This window comes from Panthera onca, chromosome F2 (assembly GCF_046562875.1).
Source record: "Panthera onca isolate mPanOnc1 chromosome F2, mPanOnc1 haplotype 2, whole genome shotgun sequence".
In the NCBI taxonomy this organism is placed as follows: domain Eukaryota; kingdom Metazoa; phylum Chordata; class Mammalia; order Carnivora; family Felidae; genus Panthera; species Panthera onca.
Genome location: NC_138356.1, coordinates 73,694,228 through 73,717,393, shown reverse-complemented (window position 1 = coordinate 73,717,393; position 23,166 = coordinate 73,694,228). Strand labels below are relative to the sequence as shown.

Genomic DNA, 23,166 nt, shown 5'->3' with positions numbered 1-23,166 from the left:
TGCCACTGCCCCTCTGAACCTGCCACTGCTTCTCCGTCTTGGGCTTCGTGACTTAATAACCAACACAAGCAAGTAGCCGAGTGACCAAATGTGTTAGGTACCAAATGTTTAGGACATAAAATAACTTACAACAGGACTAAAAGGGATACGACTTAGGACCACCCAAGGAAACTTTAGCAATTGTAGTGAGCCATCCACACAGGTACAATCGGTCTTGCCCTGGAAAGAACTGCGAGGTTGAACCGTATGAAACTGCAGTTTTTTTGCAGATCAAAATGGTTAAATATGAGAAATTATCTGGTTAAGTTTATCATTAGAACGTGAGTCTCCCAAATTACCCAGATCTTTTGGGACCACGGGGAAGGAAGGAAGTAAGTAAGGGGGGAAGGAAGGAAGTAAGGGGGGAAGGAAGGAAGGAAGGAAGGAAGGAAGGAAGGAAGGAAGGAAGAAAGGAAGGAAGAAAGAAGGAGGGAAGGAGGGACCTAAAAAGGGAAGCTAGGAGAGGTAGAAGGCACTGGAAGCAATGCTCCCAAGGTCTGTCCAGGGAGCAGAATGGCTACCAAGATGGAGGCACCTCTATGATCTCATGTTTGCCCTGAGTGAAAGGCACAATTACTTAAACATAATCAGCCACAACTCTACAAGGGTTTAACAGTTTCTATTTTGTTGTTACTTTATTGCTCTTGTAGTAATAAAATCCTTACCGTATGGTGAGTTCCAGTATTTGAGCAAGTCTGTCATGAAGCAAATTTGCCTATAAGGGAGAAAAAAAAAAAAAAAATGTTAAGAAAGGATTATTTTATTTCCCCAATACCCACCTGTAATAACACAAATGCAATTTAAAGGACAAAACATATGGGGCGCCTGGATGGCTCACGTGGTTAAGCATCTGACTCCTGATCTCAGCTCAGGTCATCATCTCATGATCTCATGATTCATGGGATCGAGCCCCGCATCGGGCTCTGCGCGGTCAGTGCAGAGCCTGCTTGGGATTCTCTCTCTCCCTCTCTCTCTGCTCCTCCCCCACGTGCACACACTCCCTCTCAAAATAAACAAACAAACATTAAAAAAAAAAAAAAAAAAGACAAAGCATAAGTACAACCATGAGGCTCAGGGCACAGAAGGCTTTCATGTTTTGGTTTTATCTCACATGCTGGAACTGAATGTAAAGTTTCTTTCATCCGTTTCCTAGTCTCATTGGTAAAAACAAACCAACAGACGCACAAGACAAAATACCCACAGCAAAATCCCGGAGAGCCACTGCACAACAAGTACCACGGCCATAGGAACCGCCCACGTGTGGTTTGCGATCTGCCATTTCCATCAGTTTGTGTTACATGAAGACAACACTTAGGCTTTGTGGCCAGGCTGCCAGCCCTCAGTCCCTATCTGACACATTACCCCGTGCCCCGCTGATCTGCGTAAAGTTCAGAACCTACCAACTAATTACCAAAATGTCACAAAAATCAAACCCCACCCCCACCCCCTTTACCAACTGTTCACTTACTTTGGATTCACACTGTGCTGCTATTTCTTCAAAAGGTGCTTTCTGGAATTTCTCTATCACAAGACGCCTCTTTTCCTTTTCCTGTTCTTCCATTCCACTGGTATCTATAGAAACGTTTACAAAGACCCATTAAAGGGAATACAGACTTTTATTGAAACTTGTCAATAACCAGAAAAGCAAATAATCTATAAATCAAAAATAAAGGTAATTTACAGGACTAATTTTAAAAGAAAAAAAGCAAAAGACCCAACCTCCATGAAATGTCTAGAAGGCTAGAAAGCGCATATATATAATTGTTTTTTCTTAATCTAAGGGTTAAAGCCACATAGTAAAAGACCCTTTGTCAAAGACTCCCTTTGTCTCTCTTACCAAAATAGGAGGGTGACAACTCCCTCCATGTGAAACAACTTCAAGGTCCTTCCTGAAAGATGATCCCCTCATGAATATTCATGCCCTCATACATATGAGATACGAAATTAAAAGTCTGCCATACTTGATACTGAATGGCACAACTGAAATACAGAGTCGTTTGGAACCACACTGTTGTAGCCTTTTCCATTTATTTACAATTTGGAAAGACATTTTATCTTAACATGCTGGGTGGTCCGACCAAAGTTTGTGAGACAGTCAAGCAAATAAATGCCTGCCTTGATACTACTGATTAGTGTGTATATTTGCTGAAGAATATGAAAATAGGGACACTTTATGGCTTCTTATTAATGGTCTGTTTAACGCCCCATCAATTCTTCAGGTTGTTGTTTGGCTCCCCTGGTGGAGAATTTCATAGAACGAAATGCATTGTCTTCAACATTCTTTAAACCAGCCTGCTTTTCAGGTAGATAACTGCGGATAATAATTAGCTAGTTTTAAAAAGTGGAAACAGCATAAAGAGCAGGTCAAAAGGAAACAGGCATTACATACTTTCCTTTGAGATTGTGGTAGATTAACCAAGGTGAAGAATGTATATACTTCTGAATGACTATCAGCAGAGAACTATGACCACCTCTCTGCTGTTCGCTAGACTGGGGCAAGCAATTCAAATGTGCCAGAGGCCAGGCAGGAGACATACATGTTTAAATCAGGTCAGGTAAAAGCAGCAGAAAATAAGGGGGACTTGGGCAAGATGAGGCATATACAACCTGGTCTTAAATATTCAATTTCTGCGAATATTTCCACCTAAACTTGGCCTGGAGACAGCAAGTTTGTTTTCCATGCTCATTAGGCAATTCTCAAGCTTTCTGGCTTCAAGAGTCCTTTTTACATCCTTGAAAGTTACAAGGAAATCAAGTAGTATTCTAAAAATGTATTCTATCCATTGATATTTTCCATGTTATAAAACTGAGAAACTTTAAAAATATTTAATTCATTTAAAAATAGGGGCGCCTGGGTGGCGCAGTCGGTTAAGCGTCCGACTTCAGCTCAGGTCACGATCTCGCGGTCCGTGAGTTCGAGCCCCGCGTCAGGCTCTGGGCTGATGGCTCGGAGCCTGGAGCCTGTTTCCGATTCTGTGTCTCCCTCTCTCTCTGCCCCTCCCCCGTTCATGCTCTGTCTCTCTCTGTCCCAAAAATAAATTAAAAAAAACGTTGAAAAAAAAATTTTTTTTAAATAAACCATTTAAAAATAATGAAACCATTATATGTTAACATAAACAAGATTTGCTTAATGAAAAAAATGACCATCCTTTTCAAAATGAAAAACGGAGTGAAGAAAGTGGCATTGTTTTATATTTTTGCAAATCTCTTTAATGTCTTGGCTTAACAGAAGGCAGCTGGATTCTATCTGCAAATGCAGCCAATCCACTGCAATGTGTTATTTTCGTTGAAGTATGTAAAGAAAATCCAGCCTCACACAGATATGTATTGGGAAAGAGTATTTTAACAGCCTTTCACAGAACTGTAAGAATTTCTTCTTGCACACTCCAACAGTCCTCGAGAAGTGGTAGTTTTCTTAAAAGTGAGTTGCGATATGGGGTTTCTAGGTGGCTCAGTTGGTTAAGTGTCTGACTTGATTTTGGCTCAGGTTGTGATCTCCCAGTTCATGGGTTTGAGCCCTGCATCAGGCTCTACGCTGACAGCACACAGCCTGCTTGGGATTCTCTCTCTTGCCCTCTCTCTCTGCCCCTCCCTGTTTGCCCTTCTCTCTCTCTCTCTCTCTCAAAATACATGAGTATGAAAAAAAAAGTGCAATATGAAATGTGAAATCTTACTAATACATTTCTTGTAACTGGTCATGGTAAAATCTATTCATCTATTTTGCACTCCGAATAATCCTCATTTATGCACGACTTTGTAACATCATGCAACGCTCATTTGGAATAATGACCCAGTGATTTATGCAGGTTCTCTAAATACAGACGTGTTTCATTATACAATTTTTAAAATCATATTTGTTAGTTATTACAGCTGATCTCATTGGAAATGTCTTTAAATAACGGGGACCTGTCAAACTCTCCAGCGTAGACAAAAGTTTCAAAATTTTAATTTTGTTCAAAGCGCTGATTTTATCATTAGAAGCAAATACAGTGAGGATGGTTTTGTGTTTTCTCCTGACGTCACAGCTTCATTTATTTTCCAGAAAATGTCTGCCAAATACCACAGGTTTTCCATCAGTCTTTTTTTAAGTAAAAATGGTGTTCCTTATAAAAATCGACTAGCGTAAGCTTGCGTATCAAGGCAATCCAAGTGCTCTATGTGTACTTCCCAAAGATACGTACCCATGCGCTGAGATTTAATAAAATAATTTATAATTAAGAGCATTCCTAAATAAAATCTCGTTTTAAAATAACCGTGTGTGCTGAAGAATACGACCACTGCCGGTCCAGCGTAATGCCACTGCCTGTATTCATGTTGACCGATGCAGTATGAGGCTAACGGTGCCTTAATGTTAGGATGAAAATACTTTTTCACTTGAACGGTCCCCTGAAAGAGCCACCACTGGCTATCCAGGAGCCACAGTCATACTATGAGAACCACTGCCCTAGACTGTACATTTCCAATGGGGGTTCAAAGTCGCTTACGGAGTTCAATTTTATTTTGGCAAATCTGCCATGGTCTTACAGTCACAAAAAAATCCTCTCACGGATTAAGCCAGGAAAGGTCAGATTTCATGTCATGTATGATGGGTGCTAGAGCACTCCACGTTTCCTGGACACCGATTTTCTTAAACTAACATCTCTGAGAGCCAATTCCCACTCTATACTGCTTTGCCAATTAGAAATGAATTGTGAACAAGGCACCATTCGCCTAGTGGTAATTTATATTAATACCTAATTTAGGGGCGCCTGGGTGGCTCAGTCTGTTAAGCGTCTGACTTCGGCTCAGGTCGTGATCTCACAGTTCGTGGGTTTCAAGCCCCACATCAGGCTCTGTGCCGATACCTCGGAGCCTAGAGCCTGCTTCAGATTCTCTGTCTCCCTCTCTCTGTCCATCCCTCCCAAGCTTGTGCTCTTTCTCTCAAAAGTCAGTAAAACATTAAAAAAAACAAAACTTAATTGAAGGAACCACTTCAAACTTTTAAAAAAGAGGCAAAATACCAGATATAATTTATTTCCATAAAGGCCAAAGAGGAAAAAAACCCACAGTACTATGTTATGTGAAGTAAAAAGATTAATCAGTGAGATGTGGGTATGAAAGCTGGCGTCAGCATTTACTAGCCATGTGACCTCAGGAGAGTTTAATTTCTCCGCCCCAATGTTCTCGCCTAGAACACCGCACGAGTTAACATGGTGCTATCGTGCCTGCTGACGACCTCAGGTCACTTCTTTCTCTCACCCTGTTGGAAACACGCTTGTCATTACATGACAGGCCTGTTACAAGTTACTGTTTAATTTTCTCAGGTCTTTTCAGAATTTTCATCCCTCTCTCTCCTACAAAAGGAAACATGCTGTTTTCGTGAAGTTCGTGAAGCCCGCAAGTTGGTCACCAGGCAAGGGTGGCATCGAAAGAGTGATGTGCTTTCAGAATTCTAAGAAAGTCACTCTTTGCAAAGGAAAAGAATAACCTGCGACAAGACAGGACAAGTGTTAAAGTCTAAAAAACGTGGCTGAATAAATCCATTACACAACCACACAGAAACGCCATGCCGTGTGTGTTCACACTGGCACCTAACCCAGTAAGGGGACAGCGGTAAGCCAGCCGGCAAAGCATCAGGACAGTGAACGAAAATCTCACCAATTGCTTTCTTCAGCGCTTCAAAGGTGATTTCTTCAGTGTTACTAACCTAGGGAAAAGTGATTTGACGTAAAACAAAGAGTTACGAAAGGTCAATACAAGTAATACCTTCACCCAGTTACAAGTATCTAAGAACAGATTTCAACAGATTTTTTCCTTCTTTGTGTTCGCCGGGTTTGTGATTACATCCACTCTGTCCCTGGTGGTGACAAGGGTCTACTGCAGTGACTACTGTGAGGCTGGCAGCATCAGCCCCCTCCCGGCAGCCGAAGCACCCCTGAGTCACAGAACTCAATCCCCAATCGCCGCGTGGGCAAGGCCCGAGTCCCGCTGGCTGAGCCAGGCTTCGTAGGCAAACAGTGCTTGGAGGTATTCAAGGCGGAGACCATGTGTACATACGGTCCAGCTATGTAACACATGAAAACCAAGGCCTCTCCATTGTCTAGATTATCGGTGCCACGTACAGTTTACTATTCAAAAATAAACTGAAAACTTGAACACGGTTTAAGAAAAAGCAAGAATCGCTACTCGGGCAAGTGTTCAAGGAGTATAGCTAATCAACATCTTAAAATAATTACATTCTGGATGTTCCCCGCCTTATGATAAGAAGGCAGTCATAGTTTTTATGGCACGAGTGCATTTTCGGGAGTAACACACCCAGCTACTACGGTACCTCCGAATGAAAGTGAAGAAATGATACCTGCGTACTTGCCTGGGCCTCTGGTCGTCCCTAATTTTAGCTCACGAGCGTCTTTCGCTAAGGCTAAGGCGGCAAGACTAACGAAAGCAAGACTTCGTGCCGGGCACCTGAGCTTCTCTGTAACTCAAAGGCTTTAGCGGGAAATCAAGCAGCAAGGGCTCCACTACCTCCGTTTTCCCACTGAGGGCTCATATTTCTAGGTGAAGTCAGATTAAACTTGGGAATCTTCAGTTGCTTTGTTCTAGATATTTGGAGCAGAGACACAGGATTAGGCTCTGGCTCGTTCATTACTGGTACTTAGAAGCAATCTAATATCTCAATGAAAAAAAAAACAACACTGTTATTCTTACAACTGGTCAGGAGTTTTAGGCTTTTGAGGAACTGCTACAGTACAGGGGAAAGAACACCGAAGAAGCTACAAGGCCAGCATTCTTGTGACACATAATTGGTCACGATTACCTGTCTGGTCCCAGGTACGTGAAAAGCTGAAGTACTTTATTCCAAAAACCCTTCTTCTCTGTGGGTTCTTGTCTTCCCGAATTCACGTGATCATGATGTCCCTCTCCTTTCTTTTTTTTAACCTCCTTTCTCCGACTCCTTTTAAGTCACCTCTTGGCCCTGCCCATTCTGCTCTAGAACAGGCGACTGCCCTCCTGCCTCCGTATCTCCAGCCTGGCTACCCCAGGCCCTCCTTACCCAAGGTGGAGACTATTAAAAGGATGTACTAATTGGCCTCTCTACTTCCAGTCTCTTCTTTCCAGTTCAGCCTGGTCACGCTTCTGAGATTCCTCTCATGAAAGCATAGCTCCGATAACGACACTGCCCACATTCCAGGGTCTCCCTACTTCCTGCCAGATTACATACAAAGCCCTCAGGTGGGTGTCAAAGCCTTCTGTAATTTGGCTTCCATCTTGTTTCCCAGCTTCCCTTCTGTGAATCTGAATCCTATTTAAAAAGGAAAAAGGACCAACCGCTTTATACCAGTGTTTAATGATTCGTATTTTTCACACAGTTAGTTCTAGCCTAGAAGGGAATGTTATTTTGCCTTCTCGTACTTGAACGGTCATTCCTAATATGCAAAATCAGATTCCATAATGGTAAACGAGCCTGAGACTCCAATGCGCTCAAGTAGCTGCTGAAGACGAGCCACCCCTTCACCGGCGCCCAGCCAAACTCCAGTGTGTTTGCCTTCGCACACACGGCTTGCACTGGGGCTCTGCAGAAACGGTGCAAAGGCACCAGCCTCGGGGAGTTTCAACACCCCTTTTACTCTTGGTAACCTGAACCTTATTCACGATCTGTAACTCTACCCTAGACTGCACAACGCCCTCGGGGCTGCGTGAAATCTGCTGTTTGTCTGGTCTTCTTCCAATCGGTCCAGGTGCTCTGTTACTTTCACGGACACCTTAGTAATTTTATGGCACCTAGGAGAGCAGCCTCTGACTGATATTACACCAGACTCGTTTTGTTAGCACACATGCAAGCTTCTTTACTTGCATTTGGGAAAAGGCAGGGTATGAATATGTAAAATAAGGGTCTGTTGTTGGTCCTGGACTAAACAAGAATTCTTTGCAGCCAGCCAGCGACTTAATTTTGTATGAAGAAAACTTCGATATGCACTCAAAATGCAATGTTACACATACAGCCTCCCATCCATTCCCCCAAATAATCAAGCACCGACTATTATCTTTTAGAGAGAAGAACCAAGTGGTGATTTCAGGTTCTACTCATATCCATTATGCATATCAGTCATGCCCATAATGCTCAGAGATCAAAGAATCACGTCAATGCTGCTTTATGCTATTAGTCAAGCTGATAATTTTATCTCAGGAGGCAGAGGCATTTCTATTCCATGTTAGCCATTTATCTTCTTGAATATTTTTAGATATCTCTCCATCTATAGATCTCCATCCATATATCTATATAGATATATAGATTTCTATATAAATATATAGGTAAAGATATATAGATATCTCTAATCTATCTATCTATCTATCTATCTATCTATCTATCTAGGGCAATTTTTAGATAAAGTTCACTATCTATCTATCTAGGGCAATTTTTAGATAAAGTTCACTAAGTGATTTATGGTGGGCAAAGGTTTGAATTGCAAACATTACTAGTGACAAACCTCAAGTAGCCCAGGTATTTCAATAGACTACTGCTAACAATCTGGGTCCTTATTTAGGGAAACAGAAGTTTGCTAGGATCTCAGCTATATAATCTGACTTTCTGAAAAAAGCTACAAGCTCTAAAAGCAGACATGGGATATATCTGAGGATGAACCGAGATTATGTACATAAAATTTCAAATAATTATGATCAAATACAAGAATGTTTTTTAATGAGCGATTTTCTTATTTGATTGTTAGCAAATATATTTAACCATAGGTTGATATTTTGTTACACCATCAACTGTTAGGTGAACACGTAACTGATGCGAATTTCTCCTGTCCATACTATGAAATTAATTAGTTCTGGCCTAGAAGGGAATGTTATTTTGTCTTCTGGTATTTGAACAGTCATTCCTAATAATGCAAAATCATATTCCATAATGGTAAACGAGTTTGAAACTCCAAAGTGCTCAGGTAAATCTTCTAATAACCTGTACTTAACTTTTGAGCTCAGTGTGTAGCATATTTGACTTAGGACTTAGAGCAAAGAGAAAACAGGATCTTTAACAAGTTAACACATGTATTAATGGACTTTTAATTGCAAAATTTATGTGTAAGAATCTTACTATAGTTAACTCTTTGTACAAATGCTTCTTCAGTTCATTTTATCAAAACAGATGGACTCTTTAGAATAATCTGAAGTGCTATATATATACGTTTTTAAATAAAAATGGTTAACAAAAGGAGGATGGAATACTAGTGAATAAAATGTATTGCACACTCTTGATAAAATATATAAACTAAGGCTTTGGATTGATTTCTTCCCTCAAAAGGTAACAGCAGGAAATTCATGATCATTAAAACACAGAGCTAGCACAATACCTTCCTGACTAGTAAAAAGTACATAAATTAAAATGGCTTTGAAGAGGTGAATTTAGAAAAGATGATTTTTCTTGAGCCTTAAACTGGCAAGAAATTACACGTGCCACATTTCAAAATGAATACTAACTGCCTCTTCAATTGCTATTGACATTCTGCTTATAATTTCTTAATGAAGCTGATTAATTCTACTTACTGTGGGGCACTGAACAGCATAAAAAGATGTAAGCCAGTCAGCTGTGGCCTGGCCACTAATAAGTTTTAATTCCCGAAGGTGAGCTGACAAGGATTGGGAGGGGGAGTGGGGAAGAAGGAGGTGAAAGCATGAATTCAGGCAAATTCCTTCCCCCTTTCTGAGACGGATGATCTCTTCTTTATACTGTATCATGAGAAATAATGAAATACCTAGGAAGGCAAGCAAGCCCCAAGGAGGAGGCTGGCTTGACATGCTGATATTCCGGCATTTCTATTGGACTATCAAAAAATTCTCTGGCGATTTGTGTGGAGTAAGTCGTAGCCAATACTAGCTGCTTTTTCTTCCTAAAGCACGGGAGGGTACACTTTTGTGCTCCATTGAAACAGGAGGAGAGCATCAAATCTGACATTTCAAATAAGCCACAGTCCTTACATCTGGCATTGACACAGCGTAGCCTAATGAAACTCATTACAGTTACTCTCAAATGATAAAAAAACTTTCCCTTATAGATGAGGCTTTGAAACCTTTCAGGTATATTTGCCTTCGCATGAGATTGTACAATTTCGTTTATTCTCAAAATCTGTGTTTCATAAATCTTTAAAAATAAACAGGATCTGGAGAGCTTCCTAATTTATAATAACAGGCCTTATGTGGTATTTTTTACTGATAAAAAAACTTAGTTCTGTTTCACGGATCCTTTTAGCACACTAAATTACAATGTAAGATCTAATGACAACATAATACATACTGTTAAGTTTATGCATCTTTACCGATAGCTGAGTTTCATAAAATAAATAAAAAATAAGCTCAAGGCTAAATCAGATTAGTGTACTAATAGTTTTGTTGAGTTGGGGGGAAATTTAGAGTCCTGTTTGCTCCTGTTCAAAAGTCTGGAGGGGCACAAAACTCTTTTACACTGACGTCTCTCTCAAGAAAGCACTCTGCCGGACACCTTCAGCAACTTACCACATCATCAGAAGGGATGCTGTTGGGCAAAATATCCACCTGAATGGATACGGTGTCCACAATACTTTTTCTTCTAGAAAGTCGATCTTCATCTAAAATAAAAATTGTATATTCCCCATTATTTGCTAGTGAGAAATAGTATGTCCTTTATAAATTCTACTTCAGATTTCAAAAAAATTTTAGAAAGTTAAAGACAGTCTGTTTCACTCTTTCTAAATAAAAGCACTGTGTTCTCAGACTCCTAAATTTCAACAAGCAGATTAAAAAAATAAAATTGGTGGGGTGAACTGAAATAAGGTTAATAGTTTTATTTTTCAATAAGGGGCCTTCAGAACAGCAACAGTACCATTATCTGATAATGTAATCAAAACTAAAAGTCAACACTGAAGGGAGGGATTACAGAATCTAAACGGGGTATGTTCATTTTTACTGAAAACTCCCAATACTGCCCCTGTAGCTCTCATGTTTCCTCAAAAGCGCGAAAGCTGTGCACTAACTGGTTCCAGGGGGCAACTCGGGAGCCCACGTCTGCGAGGATGCCACGGACCACACTTGTGGACCAAAAGGGCCTGCTGCCCCGGGTAGGAGCTCCTTGCCACCCTTCCCGGCCACTCCACTCCACTGGCTCCTGACCTGTTGCTTAAGGCAACCACCTGGTCCGAAAACCCTCCCTTGGCTTCAACGCTCCAGCGCAGCCCCCTGCCCCTCCCTTCCGCACACTGGCTCACTTGCTTGGTCTCCACCAACTGCTCTAATCTTCCTTCCGCCGCCTCCTCTTCTTAGACCGAGTTACAATCCTGCCCTCAACTGCTCTTCTCGGGAGGCCTTTTTTCATAAAAATCCTGTGTCTTCCTAACCAGTCAGTTCACCGGCTACTCCTTGGCCCCCTGCCTGCCTAATTACTTCATGGAAATTTCCATTTTTTTTATTGTAATCTCCTTCCACACATGCTTTCCTACTTCAATTTTCTCTTTCCGCATTCAGCACATCTATTAAGTGATTAGGCACCACGTTCGCCGTGAGGGGCAGACCGCCGAATGAAGTCCACTCCAGACTAAAGGCGAAGACCGAAAGCAAACAATTACACAAATGATGAGGTGTGATGGACAAGCACAGGGTGCTAGGAGAACATCCGACAGTCATGGCTTCATCAGAAAAACGGAAGCCGCTTTGAGGATCCCGATACACAGAACCAGAGGTTTATTCGACCATGGCTGGAATTGGACAAGTACCTTCTCTCTTCTGAGCTCCAGCTCGCTGTTTCCAGTTTTCTATGCATCAGTTCTAGTCCACATGTTCTAAACCCAATTTCAACATCTCTAATAAACTGTCTTTATCTCACACTGGCCTGTGTATTTTCAAGCCGTCATTAATATCCTTCATCTTTTTCGCCTCAATTCGTAGATGGCTTCCTAGATGACCTAACTGCTCTCCCTTCTATATGAACAGCTATGAGTGCTGTTTCCAGAGTAAATCACTTTCCGTCTCAATTATAATTTTAAAACAAATACGGCTCACTGACTAACGTAAAGCTTCCCAAACTTTTGAAATTGGGCTTAAAACATGTCAGCGATAGGCGGAAGAGGCTGCCTCCACCGCAGGCTCTGGTGGCCCCAGGACCCACTCAGCTACTGGAAGTGCCGAGGAGGTCAAGATCCACACACCGGGAATGTTGCCAACAACAGCTGGGAAGCTCGGGTCTAGAGCCCATGTCCAGCAGCACAGTCACTTCATATGCTGGCAATACCCCATCTTTCCAACCCTATTTTGTACAGACTGTGGTTTTCTTCTACTGAAAGGGTCAAGAATGAAGAACTAAATGAAGGCCGGCAGGGAGGAAGAAACTCTTGGTTTCTCTCTTAGCGACTACTCTTCTACTCCAAGGGAGCTTTCCACGGTAGTAATGAACAGTTAATCCCATGTGGTAGTTCACCCTCTTTGTAGGCAGATAGGAGGACTGTAATTCCAGCTTCCCTGTGGTTTGGAGGGACCACGAAACTAGTTCTGGCCGATACAGTACAAGCAGTGCTCCAGAGAGCAGCTGCCCCATTCGGCTCGGATTCCGAATGGGATCATGAAGTCGCACACAGTCAGTCTGAGCAACACATCTTTACTTTAAACCACCAAGACCCTACAAGTTTGTTACCACAACATAACTTAGCCAGGGTTCAGCGCCGGCGCCGACACTCTGGGCCAGATAATTCTCGGGCTGGGGTTTCTGTGTATTGCACGATGTCAGCTTCTCCCACTAGAAGCCAGGAGGGCTACCCCACCCCTCCTTGCCCCAGTGGTGAGAACTAAAAATGTCCCCGGGACTCACAAATATTCACTGGCATGGGCAACATCACCCTCAGTTGAGAATCACTGACCCAGTCCATCCTGACCGGTCGCAGCCCTTTCTGCAATGTTCCCTGTATGTCACCATCACATCATAAGCTCCTTAAAACACTAACCACATCACTCCGCCAAGCTACCCACCTCTTGAGGAATTAAAAAGCCGTTCTGGGCTTACCAGCAGTAACTTCAACTGCCCCCTAATTTATCTAGCGTTCAAGTTAAATGTGCTATTCTCCCATCTCCGAGCATACTTTGGCCTATCTACCTTCCATACTTTCCTACAAACAGAAACCCCTACTGGAAATACTTTATTACCTGCCCTTCTTTATATCCTCACCACTATACAAATTCTCGTCTTTCAAGGCCTACTTGAATATCACTTCCTTAAAATATTAAATATTACTCCAATTATTTCTACTTACCCCTCTTTCCTCTACCTATAAAATTTACTATCCATTACGACTGCTCTTTCCCCATCACCCTTCAGTCATTATTGCCCTTCTAACATTTCCCGGGCCTTGTACTAAGACATGTAAACAGACACCTTCTCTCATCAACCACAGCAGGGCTCAGTGACAGACTCTGTGCTTTGCATCTGCCACGCAGATATAAATTAGCAAACACGACGGCATCAGTGGCACTGTCACGGCTGACTTGCTTTTGCCCTCGAAGCTGGCCAACTGTCAAGGTCTCCTCAGAACTCACAACGAGGAACAACCTGCTTCTCACAAAGAACCCCATAAAAGGATTTCTAGGTTAAAATATACAGGCTGATACATGGTATGGAAGAGTCAGCTTTAAGCCCAAGATAAAAATAAAAGGGAGAGAGAGGCATGGGCGCAGGAAAGGAATCACTGAGTGGCAAAATCAATGAGAACATAGTCCAGAGGGAGTGGATTTAAGAAGATTAAACATTTTTAAAGGGAAGAAAAAAAAAAAGTAACGGGAAACTCTAATGCTGTATATTCACAACTTTTTTCTTTGGACCTACACAGTCACCTGCTTACAGGTGCCAACTGTAATCAGATCTCATATACAAAGTTCCCAGGATGGAAGCTGACAGGGATGATACCTTCGTTCGTCCCCATGGGCCACCTGCATCTGCTCCTGACCCTTTCCCAGCCTCCTGAAATGCCACCTCACCGCAGCCTCTCGGACGGACTGTTCTGCTGACTCCAGAGAACCGCCTTGTCACCACCTCAGTGTCTTGATATATACACCCTTTGGAGAGGCCCAGGCTTCCCCTCAAGGGGGGCTGGGGCGCTCCCAGACAGCGTACCCTCTCCACTCTCCCATCCCGCCTGCTACTCTGCACCCTGGATCTGCTACTCACGGTGGTAATCATCATCTCTTCTTTTTGTTTTTAACTAGAACTTGGATGTTAGAAGCAATTCTCAGAGCTATGCCCAATTTCCTTCAGTGATGTTTTGCCGCCACTTGGTTTATCTGTGTATAACGTACGTAACTGCACTGAAATGGCTAAGAAACAGAGGAGACAGTGTGAATGCAAGAATGGCACAGAACTACATGAAACTGTTCTCAATGTAATTTCCCATGGCTCTATAAAAAAGTAAGACACAGGACCTGACTTCGCTGTATGTATTAAGTCACAAATGTAATTAGAGCTGCTATACCACTCAGATTCCATTACAAATCTACCTGTGGCAAAATGAAATTTCACACGTAATTTACACAAAATTCAAAGTGTCACAGTTTAATGCTAATACGACTCATACAGATACAACTTTCCGGGCCCTAAAGAAAAAACACAAAATTCCATCTAGAGCTGATGCATATTTACAGAATAAAAACAACTAAAAAGTTACTGTCACCATGGAATAAAAAGTCAGTGTGATATAGAAGACAATCCCTTTTTAAAAAAAAGATTTTAAACCAGAACCTCTACTATTTCTCCAAAGGAGAATATACTTTTATAAGCATATACTGATTGATATATAACAGGTTTTGATAACGCAAATAAAGGTATTCTTGTGTTATAAATGCTTTTGATCAATAGGACAAATTAACAAAATTCAAAATCCCGACTAAAAAAATGAAGAAATTGAAAAACGACTAATACTATTCTTATGTTTATGTGGCATTTTGTTGTTTTTAAAAGTGCTTTCACGTATCTAACCAATTTAAGCCAAAAGGCTCAGCTACAGTTCCTGCTTCACAGATGAGAGACGAGTGGACAAGCCCAAGGCCGTGTGGCGAAGGCAGAGCCAAGCCCGCGTCCTCTTTTTCTCTTCACTCCTTCACCCCGAGAGGGCCTCCACCCTGGGCCTCCTGCAAGCGTCCCCTATTCTGCTAATTTCAAAATTCTCATTACAACCTCCGAACTCCCACACAAACCCCAGCCCTGACTCCGACTACAGGGCCCCCGACTGGGATGGCGTCGAAGATACTCGACAAGAGGCCAATCCCCTAAACTAGCCACTCTTTCCTATTCGTTTGTTAATAAAAACTCCTTCCTCCTATCATCCGAGACCCAAAACTACACATAGACAGTTACATCTGAAATGCATGGTTTCTTCTTTCTTTGCTTAAACTCAGTCATATCACCCAACCCTCCAAAACAAAATCAGATGACAAAAATAAATGAAGCAGCAAATTCGCTCCACTCTTGCCCTCAGGGGGGGGTGCCACCTACCCAAGCGTCCAAGGCAGAAACCCCGACAAAATCTTTGGCTTTCTCTTTGCCCCTCCATATTAATCGACTGCTTCCAAATTCTTTCTTGTACGTTTTTCTAGAATCCACCCACTTGGCTGTACTCTGTCATCTCTCCTGGAGATTAATACAGAGCATTCTAAAGACGGTGCTCCGTCTCCACTGTGCTAAGCTACAACAGAGGAATACTTCTACAGTGCCTACCCCTGTTGACAATCACTCAGTGACTCCCCACTGCTCACAGAAGAGTGCAAACTAGTCGACCTGGTTCTACAATTTCCAACTCTATGCCGCCAATTCAGTCCAAGTAGACTTATTTCATACTAATTCCCTGAAAAAGCCATGTTCTTGCCTCCCTCCACTCTTTGATACGTGCTGTCACTTCTGCGGGAAACACGTGTCTAACACTCACTTCAGGCTCAGCCTAGGAATTTCTCCCTGTGGAAGACATCGCTGGCCCATCGAACCTGGACCAAATGCTCTCCTCACTGCTGCCTGGGACCCCTGAACTTCTCTGATCGGAGCCGTTAAGGTCTGTTGTGACTGCCCAGTGATTTATCCTGTTGGGAGACAAACTGTATCATGAATTAGCTTCTTTCCTACGCACGTGGCACAAAACTGGTAAAACACCATCTTGGGAAAACTGAGAAAAGAATCACTCAAATCCTCTTCCGTGTTCTGTGGTCCAAGACGAAGAACCCCGATGAGGAAGACTATCAGTTTTGTGTAAGTAGAGGCTTCTACCTATCTCGTTCATTCCTGCTTCTGTTTGCACAGAAGCTAGAACTGTAAATACTCATAGGTACTTAATTAGACAAGTTTACTACAGCCACTGGCACCTCTGATTGATCTAGCTGAGGGGTTATTACTGTACCCCTCATGGAGGAGCATTTCACACATGCCTAGACATGCACTATTCACTCAAATTCTGGGTTGAGATAGAAGAAAAATGCTGTAACTACCTAACGTTCATTGACCGCTTACTAGATGTCAGTCACCAATGGTTCGACAAACTTTAGGCAGGCCATTCTTCTTTCTTTCAAACCAGCTGCCATTCCATTTCAATCATGTGTCTGCCTTCTCTACTAGATTTTAATCCTTATAATATCACTCTATCTTCAAAAATCCCCATGTTTGATATATAGTAGGCAATCAGTCAGGGTTTGTGGAATGCATGAAAAAATCCATCTGGATCAACAGGGATGACTGAACAATCTTGATGTACGTGGAAAAGAGTTAGCAAAATCAAGAGATTAAGCACCTAACTGAATAGGCAAGGCAGTGCATTCTAGTGGTGTTACCTCATCAAATTATTTCATTTCAACCTCATTATTCTCATTTGTAAACAAAGATAATGCTACCCTCTTCATCATTTTTAAGATTAAATGAGAAAATGAATACAAGCACTTATCTTAGTGACTGGCATGGAGTTAATGCGCACTAAACAGCTGCTAATATTTCAATGATGACAGGTATACACGCATGGTACACAAGAAACTAAACACGTTTTGCGTTCTATTGAAGGTATTATTCTTGAATCCCCTACTTTTAAAAATAAATATCAGATGGTTACACAACACAAAGAAATTTTAATAACCAACTGATTATACCAAAAAGTATCCCTGCATCTTCGGACTCTTTCTGCACTAAGGCAGGACGTATGTGCCACAGACTGTTTCTAAACTATCAAAGTCTTGGGACACCTGGGTGGCTCAGTCGGTTGTGTCTGACTTTGGCTCAGGTCATGACCTTGTGGTTCGTGAGTTCGAGCTCCGCATCGGGCTCTGTGCTGACAGCTCAGAGCCTGGAGCCTGCTCCGGATCCTGTGTCTCCCTCTCTGCCTCTCCCTCTCTGCCTCTCCCCTGCTCACACTCTGTCTCCCTCTCTCTTAAAAACTATCAAAATCTTTATAAATTAAAAAATCTTATTCATACTGAGGGATTTCTATGCAGTTACATAATTAAGTATACACTGAAATATATTCAGAATTTTTCCAGTGAATGGTAGCAAGGCATTAAGAAAGAGAATATGTCTCTTGGAGGGTTAGGGGGGAGAGCAAACCATCTGTTAAAAAACCAAAAAGCACCATAATTTTCATTAAAAATTGTTACTCATTACAGAGTTAAAGGAACATGGTAAAAGGAAATAGCAGGGGGTGAAAATACACTATGGCTACTGGGAAGGTGAAGGGAAACTTAATAACTGAACTTATAACCATATAAAATGTACAGGCCACTGGCTCCATTTCTACAAGGGAAATTTTACGAAGCTATTTTCCTAGAGGACGGGGAGGGAAGGGCAAAAGCCAGACTGACACTTGGATTTACCTTTGCGCTTGTGCCTGGGTTTGTGAGGTTTTTTGCCTGAAGGAAAGAGAGCTAAATCCAAGTTATAAGAATGAAATATTTTAAAAATCTTTTTAAAAAAAAATCTTTTGAATTACAAAACGGTACTGATGTTTTATTCTTAGCACTTTTATATCCGCAAGGACTACAGAATGAGGTATAGAATCTTTTACAGTACAGAACGTAAAAGAAAATGCAAAAGCATTCATTAACATCTCAGGGGATCATGAAATATCCTTGTAATAAATGTATCTATTTTGGATCCACATTATAAAAAAGACAGCTGGTTACCAAGATTGTACTACTTTTAGTGACTAATCCAGAGAGCTACCTAACACAAACCAAACAGTTCTCATATACAAGAGAGGCATCTCCAAAGCAAGAACTAGTTGTGCTAGAAAACTGAATGTTCATCCAATTATCAAATGAAAATGGAGGCATAGGACAGAAATGCTTGGATTTCGTTTTTAAGGTAAAAATTAAATGCAAGATACCATGCAGTTTTGCCTTCAAAACAAGAATTATTTCAGGCAATGAGAGGAACAGAAAGAAATATACGGCACACACAGGAAAACCTATTAAAGCGTCTGAAGGTTTCTTCCACAGCAAACAGTCTGCACTCTTTCCAATAACCACAGTTGGCTAATTCATTCAGCTCAACAGGCACAGATCGCAAATTAAACAAGTTACATAAATTTCCATAAGCCAAACACAATATGGGCTAATGAGGAAAGATTTCCATTTGCTTCTTCGTCTGAAGTACGACACTGATGTATTAAGTATAGTCACAATCACACGAGGCCTCAAACCGCTCATGATAAAATCACAGGGCTTTAAGAGATTGGCTAAAGGTTTTCAAGCGCAAAATTCTAAAGCGAAAATAAAACCTCTTAAGCATTTGAGAAACCTCTTAAGCGTCTGTAACGTGAGCACCTTGCTAACTGAGTTCATGGAAACGTTACTGAAACGTCATCACCGGAGTCGGGTTCGAATTGCCCTCCCCTTTTACCTGTTACTTGCGGCACATACGGTACCGACAACCTCTCGACACTGTAACCGCTTCCGCCTAGTGACTCTGCGATCTTGTTGGTCAAAAAGCATAAACTTTTGTCATGCTTCTCTAAAGATTTCGGAAGCCTGTCAGGGTGATCAAAACAAAAGTCGTGCAGAATTATTTAAATTACTGACCACAAATAAGTTAACACGCAAGCACTCCAGATCAATGCCTAAAGACAACGATAAACACAACTTAAACTGTAATTAGTAACAGAAAAATCGGTGTCGTTTTGGTGACTAATTGGACCATAAGAACACACGGCCTGTGGTCCCATATGTTAAGCATTCGGCTGGGATTCCTTCTCCAGTAACATCCCAATGGGGCAAGTCAGCCTTAATTATTCTGTGGGTCTTCACACATCAGATGATGAAAAGGAATCAATTCATCTTTAACTTCCATGCTAATTAAAACTGAGAGAAGAAAATCAGAAGTGCAGCTCACTGATGATGAGTGAAGCACGCATTACGATGCTAAATGCTAGGAAGCACTTGCCCAAGAGGAGCATCCAGGTTCACTTTCTGTTCAAACTGCCAGATACTATCTTATGCTAACGCTTTCAGCATCGCACTGCTTTGGCAGCCTCAAGTTTGAATAAAGTATTGTTCGCATATATCTTTCATTTGAAGAGCAAGGGAGAATGCAGGGCATAACACTGATTCTCCTTAAAACATTCTCTCTCCCACCATGCGACGAGTACTGTTATCTTTTACTGAAAGTCTCGAACAGGGTATTGTATTCACTTAAAGGCTGGCTTATTTATCTATGAGAACATGTTATATTTTAGAGATATATCTCCATATTAAAAAAAAAAGGCAAGGTAAGGTTTTTCACCAAGGATAGACTCCATGTGTGCATGAGTCTACATTTATAATGTACAAGAACTTTGTTATAGCAAAGGAAGAAGTCAGATGCGTTAAATGACAGAAATCCAAAACGACTGTTAGAAACCACCAGAAACCATCCTAGCAGGAGTGTAATCCTTGACAATCGCCATTGGTTGGTTTCTAAGTCAGTAGTACCCCTTCCTTAAAATGTAAAGAATCAACATACATGCACTTCTCTCTGAAAATATGCTCTGGTAGAAAATAAGGAGCTTCCATAGTTCGAATTTCAATCACCTGAAAAATATCCAAAAACAAACCAAAACAAAATGAAAACCTTGCCCCTCACAACCTGGCTCTGAAAATTCGGGAAACTAAAAACAGAGAAATTAAACATTTATTAAAAATACTGGCACTTTATTTTGGAATTTAAGCTACATTTTAGAGCCCAAATGCTCATTTTATTTTCACATTTATTATTTCAAATTATTTCACATTTATTATTTCAAAACTTCAGCTGGTCTCAAAACCATGAGAATAAAATAATACACATAGTAAAAAACAACAAGAACATATTACATTTGATTAAGCCTACCACAACAGGATAAGAACACCTATTTTCTCAAATGCCACTGCCCTGGACCAAGCGCTGGGCCCTCAGCACCCTCACTCTCCTGTGCCATCTTCTGGGGCCCGTGCATGAGGTCTCAATGAGCTTCTGGGATCTGTCCCCTCCACCCCACTGGGGGCAACTTGGAGGGGGCAATCTGCTTTTGTAACATTTGTATCTCTCATGACAGGCATCAAATATTAGCTCAAACAATTGCTTAACAAATCAATGTTTTCTTTCTTAGAATGCACTGAACACCTACAATTTAGCGTGGACTGGGAGATGTGCTTCCAATATTATAAAAATAAGGCTCTCCTTGACCGATATCTTTAAAGAATAAAAATTAGAGTGGACTCTCTCTGCCAGGTAAGTGAAACATGTATTAAATTGTGCAAGTAGCTATTAAATGAGGTACTGCTGAAAAAAGCTGAATATAGTTGAACGTTTTCTCCAATAATTCAACCTGTGGAGGCACACCTGGGTGGCTTAGCTGGTTAAGCGACCGACTTCTCACGGTTCGTGAGTTCGAGCCCCACACTGGGCTCTCTGCTGACAGTGTAGAGCCTGCTTAGGATCCGCTGTCTCTGTCCCTTCCCTGTGCATGTGCACATGCTCTCTTTCCCAAAAATAGACATTAAAAAAAACATTCAACCTCTGAGATCTGGCTCAAACAGACTGGCTTAAAACAATAACTAAAATAGTATAAACCAGTATAATAAAAAATGATTTCGATGCTAAGATTCATAACGGTTTAAAGGGAAAACAATTATGTAAGAATTCACATGACTTATTCTAGAAGAAAACCACGTATTCTACTTGACCACCACACAAAAAAGTTCTAATAAAACGACAGGCACCAAAGAAAATATAAACACTAGTTGTAGTTTGAGTTTCAATTAGTCACTACTAAAAAAGTGATGCATATTTTTACAGCATTATCTTTATAATTTGACACACGATCATCAAAATCGAAAATCATCATCTCTGGAAGAAAATCAGTCATTTTTATATAGAAATCAAGTTGAAGAACTTTCCTAAATACGTTACCTTGCTGACGTGCTGGCAAAACGCTGGGACAGCTATCATCTGACTTACAAAGTTGAGATAGGCCGCAACCAGAGCCATGATTCCACAGCGATGGAACATGGACAAATTATCCTCATTGATAATCGCACTGTCCTTTAATAAAAAAACAAACACGGCTGACAGATCAAGGTCTTACGCTCCACCAGCATTTTCTCTATGACTATGCTGCAAAACGGCAGGTCGTCTGGAGTGCTGATAAAAATGTCACCTTATAAGAAGTTATTTTTTAAAGAATTCTAAAAGGAAAATAAATGTCCATATACAGAGGCGTTAAATCTCTCAAATAGCTCTGTCTTAGGAGAGTCTTTTGGGGTCGGGGGCAGGAAATACACAAAAAGACACACGTGTATATATATGCACACATACACATACAAGTATCTTATATTAAAATACACATCTGATATGTATTCCCATTACATGCCGTCCTTTCAATACATAACGCTTACACTCCGATTAAACAGCTACACTCGTAACGGCTATGGACTGACCCTCTCCCCCGCCAGACCGAGAGCATGAGCAGAGGGACCGTGCTGTTCTTTCATCACCGTATTCCCATGGCTTTGAACAAATTTAGCACACAACTGATGCTCATTCGGTATTTGTTAAAAGAATGAATGTGATCATAACCTTGAGTATTTCAGATTTAAAAGCAGACGCCTCCCTTTTAAACTTCATGTCCTTGCGGCACCTGGGTGGCTCAGTCGGCTAAGTGTCCGGCTCTTGATTTTAGTTCAGGCCCTGACCTCACGGTTCATGAGTTCGAGCCCTGAGTTGCGCTCTGCGCTGTTAGCACAAAGCCTACCTGGGATTCTCTCTCTGCCCCTTCTCCTCTCCCTCCAGCTCTCAGAATAAATACACAAACTTAAAAAAATAAACATGAAATTAATGACGTTGGATAAAGGCAACACCACTATAAAGATGGTATCTGGTTCATAAAGCAAACTGTTTTCTTCAGTGAAAGATGACGAAAGCATACCTGTAAAGCAATGGCTAATCGAATGAGATCAATAACCACTTCCTCATTGGCCAATTCAATAGTGATGAGAGCAAGAGAAGTATAAAGTAGCTCATAGTTTTTCTGAACATTGTCTTCCTCTTTACAGCCCAAATATATGTGCCGATATAGTTGTTGCCCGTTCTGAAAAGGGAAATGACAGAGGAAGAAGGTGACTTTGCTTAAAGTGTAGTACAGACAGATGTCCCATGCCCAGAACCGCGTACACAGTAGCCCTTATTACATAACTAAACATGGAAGAGAAACTGAAGCTGATAACCAGATGATCATATTGTATCACGACTATCAATACCAACAAACGAACTACAAGCTAACATCAGAGTTGAAGAATGAATCATAAATAAAAACAGCAAGTAGGAAACAGTTCTAGTGTAAACAATGAAAATGCTTTTAGTGATCATTTGAAAAGACAAAAGCAACTTATGGATTGATTCGGGAAAAAGGTGAAACGGCTGACAGAATCATGGGAGAGACTTCTGCAACGCAGCCTTGGCAAGGATAAAAGAAAACAAAACATCTGGCTCCGGGGAAATGCGCTCGGGCTCCTGGCCTTCACAGGCAGTCTCCTGTGAGGCGGCTTAGGGGCTGTCAGGGAGGAGCGCCCGCAGGTTCTGCTGTACCCTGGCATGGAGGGACCGTGGAGGGACGACGGAGGGACCAAAGGCCAGCCCAGAGCCCTATACGAGGGAGAGGT

General features: G+C 41.5%; 1 protein-coding gene across 4 annotated transcripts in view; it reads right to left on the bottom strand.

The window, feature by feature from the left end:
- The window catches only part of EFR3A (EFR3 homolog A), a 105,322-nt gene that overhangs the window by 6,620 nt on the left and 75,536 nt on the right, over positions 1-23,166 (bottom strand). For 3 of the 4 annotated variants that reach the window (XM_078441979.2, XM_060611344.3, XM_060611346.3), the window contains 8 exons: positions 22,434-22,595; positions 21,419-21,550; positions 19,991-20,058; positions 18,893-19,020; positions 10,531-10,622; positions 5,677-5,725; positions 1,508-1,611; positions 705-754 (listed from right to left, as the gene is read on the bottom strand). In XM_078441979.2, coding sequence (XP_078298105.2) covers positions 705-754; positions 1,508-1,611; positions 5,677-5,725; positions 10,531-10,622; positions 18,893-19,020; positions 19,991-20,058; positions 21,419-21,550; positions 22,434-22,595 — 785 coding nt within the window. Of the gene's footprint in view, positions 1-704; positions 755-1,507; positions 1,612-5,676; positions 5,726-6,305; positions 6,618-10,530; positions 10,623-18,892; positions 19,021-19,990; positions 20,059-21,418; positions 21,551-22,433; positions 22,596-23,166 lie in introns of those variants that run through there. The other variant, XM_078441980.2, reaches the window with a different exon arrangement.